At 41.6% G+C, this 1,456-nt stretch overlaps 1 protein-coding gene across 1 annotated transcript; it reads left to right on the top strand.

The window, feature by feature from the left end:
• The first annotated feature begins 275 nt into the window (after positions 1-275).
• On the top strand, positions 276-1,096 carry LOC149249343 (3'-5' exonuclease-like). Its single transcript, XM_089456218.1, has one exon. It carries the CDS (start codon positions 384-386, stop codon positions 1,065-1,067), a length of 684 nt encoding a protein of 227 aa, XP_089312344.1. The 5' UTR covers positions 276-383; the 3' UTR covers positions 1,068-1,096.
• Positions 1,097-1,456: the final 360 nt, after the last annotated feature.

Raw genomic sequence — 1,456 nt, 5'->3', positions numbered from 1 at the left:
ACTTTCGATCATAAGATCTAAAAAAATTATTATATTGTAACAACCCTATGGTAATAGCTTGGCGTAAGTTATTCAGTTATGGAATAGTAATTCTTCTTAAAAAAGATCACGAATTAGTTTCAAAAACTAATTCTTATTATCCATAAAGCTATCAATTAAAGAATGGCAGAGGATGCCGCTAAGGGCGGCTTGGAAATTGGAACTGATTCTTGGATTCGGAATGGCGATGAAGTAGATTTTCTTGATCGTTGACAGATTTGAACATTAAAAAAGGTTCTCTGTTAATCATGCCTGTTTAGCATCTATGAGATGTTCGTCATGGTAAGGTCCGCAAGAAGTAATTGGTTTTCTCGTACATCAGTAGGACTTACAGACTTAACGCTATGCTATTCTGGAGAGTCGAAAGATTGCAGCGATACATTGTCAAGAGAGCACTTGGGGTTGGTTCTCCTGTACCCATTGGGACATATGGCTCTAGACGGACAATCACAAGCTCTACCCAGATCAATTTGGCGGGAAATTCCATACAAGCGACCCTTACGGATGACGACCACGTTGCAGAGAGTTGGGTTTATCAACAAACTGGGCAGAAAATAGTAGGGCTTGACATGGAATGGTGGCCCTGTTTTAAAAAAAGAGGATCGCAGAACAAGACTGCCTTGCTCCAGCTCTGTACTGAAAATGACTGCTTGATTATTCAAATGTTGTTTCTGGATTTTATGCCAGAGGCTCTTGTTGGGTTTTTGAAGGATCCGGAGATTAAATTAGTGGGTGCGGGTGTTCGAGCTGACGTTGCTAAGCTCCAGCGTGATCATGGTTTGGAATGTGGAGACCCAGTGGAGCTGGGTCGCTTGGCAGCCGAAAAGTTCGGGAGGCAGAAGCTCAAGCAGGCCGGGCTCAAGGGTTTGGCCATTGAGGTTTTGGGGTTAAATCTTCCCAAGTCCAAAACAGTTTCTATGAGCAATTGGGCCTCAAGGAAGCTTCAAGAGAAGCAGATCGAGTATGCTTGCATTGATGCCTTTGTTTCTTTTTCAATCGGTAAGAAACTCTTGGAGCCTGAAAACTGATTTTGCCTTGTAAGGGCTTTGTTTCTTCCAGTTATTTTTTCCAGATGGTTCCCTTAAGTGACCCTAGGCAGGGCAGGGCAAAACAGGGTTTGAGAATTTTGACGGTAAAGCATGCGGTGAGAGATTATCATTATGGTTATCATATTTAAAGTTTGAAATTATTTGCTTATGCTTGTTTACTTGAGCAAAGGTCTTCTCCGGCTACGGTTAAATCTGAAGCTGATTCCCTGCCCTTTTAATCTGATCTATGGCTACTCCTGTAAGGAGGTGCTTCGGAAAAGTAACAGAAGCTTAGCCCGAAAACACATGCATGTAGTTGTTCATGTATTTATGTTGTTATAGATCTGGTTGCAAGACCATGTATTTATGTTCTAATATATATGCTAGTT

Source organism: Pinus tabuliformis, chromosome 7 (genome assembly GCF_031772625.1).
Source record: "Pinus tabuliformis cultivar Carrire ecotype Pingquan chromosome 7, CPIR1, whole genome shotgun sequence".
Classification (NCBI taxonomy): Eukaryota; Viridiplantae; Streptophyta; class Pinopsida; order Pinales; family Pinaceae; genus Pinus; species Pinus tabuliformis.
The sequence above is the reverse complement of the archived record's forward strand: the minus strand, read 5'-3'. Positions and strand labels throughout refer to the sequence as shown.

Excerpts from the sequence above, each read along its gene's own strand:
- LOC149249343 (XM_089456218.1), top strand. The coding sequence starts at position 384 with ATGCTATTCTGGAGAGTCGAAAGATTGCAGCGATACATTGTCAAGAGA.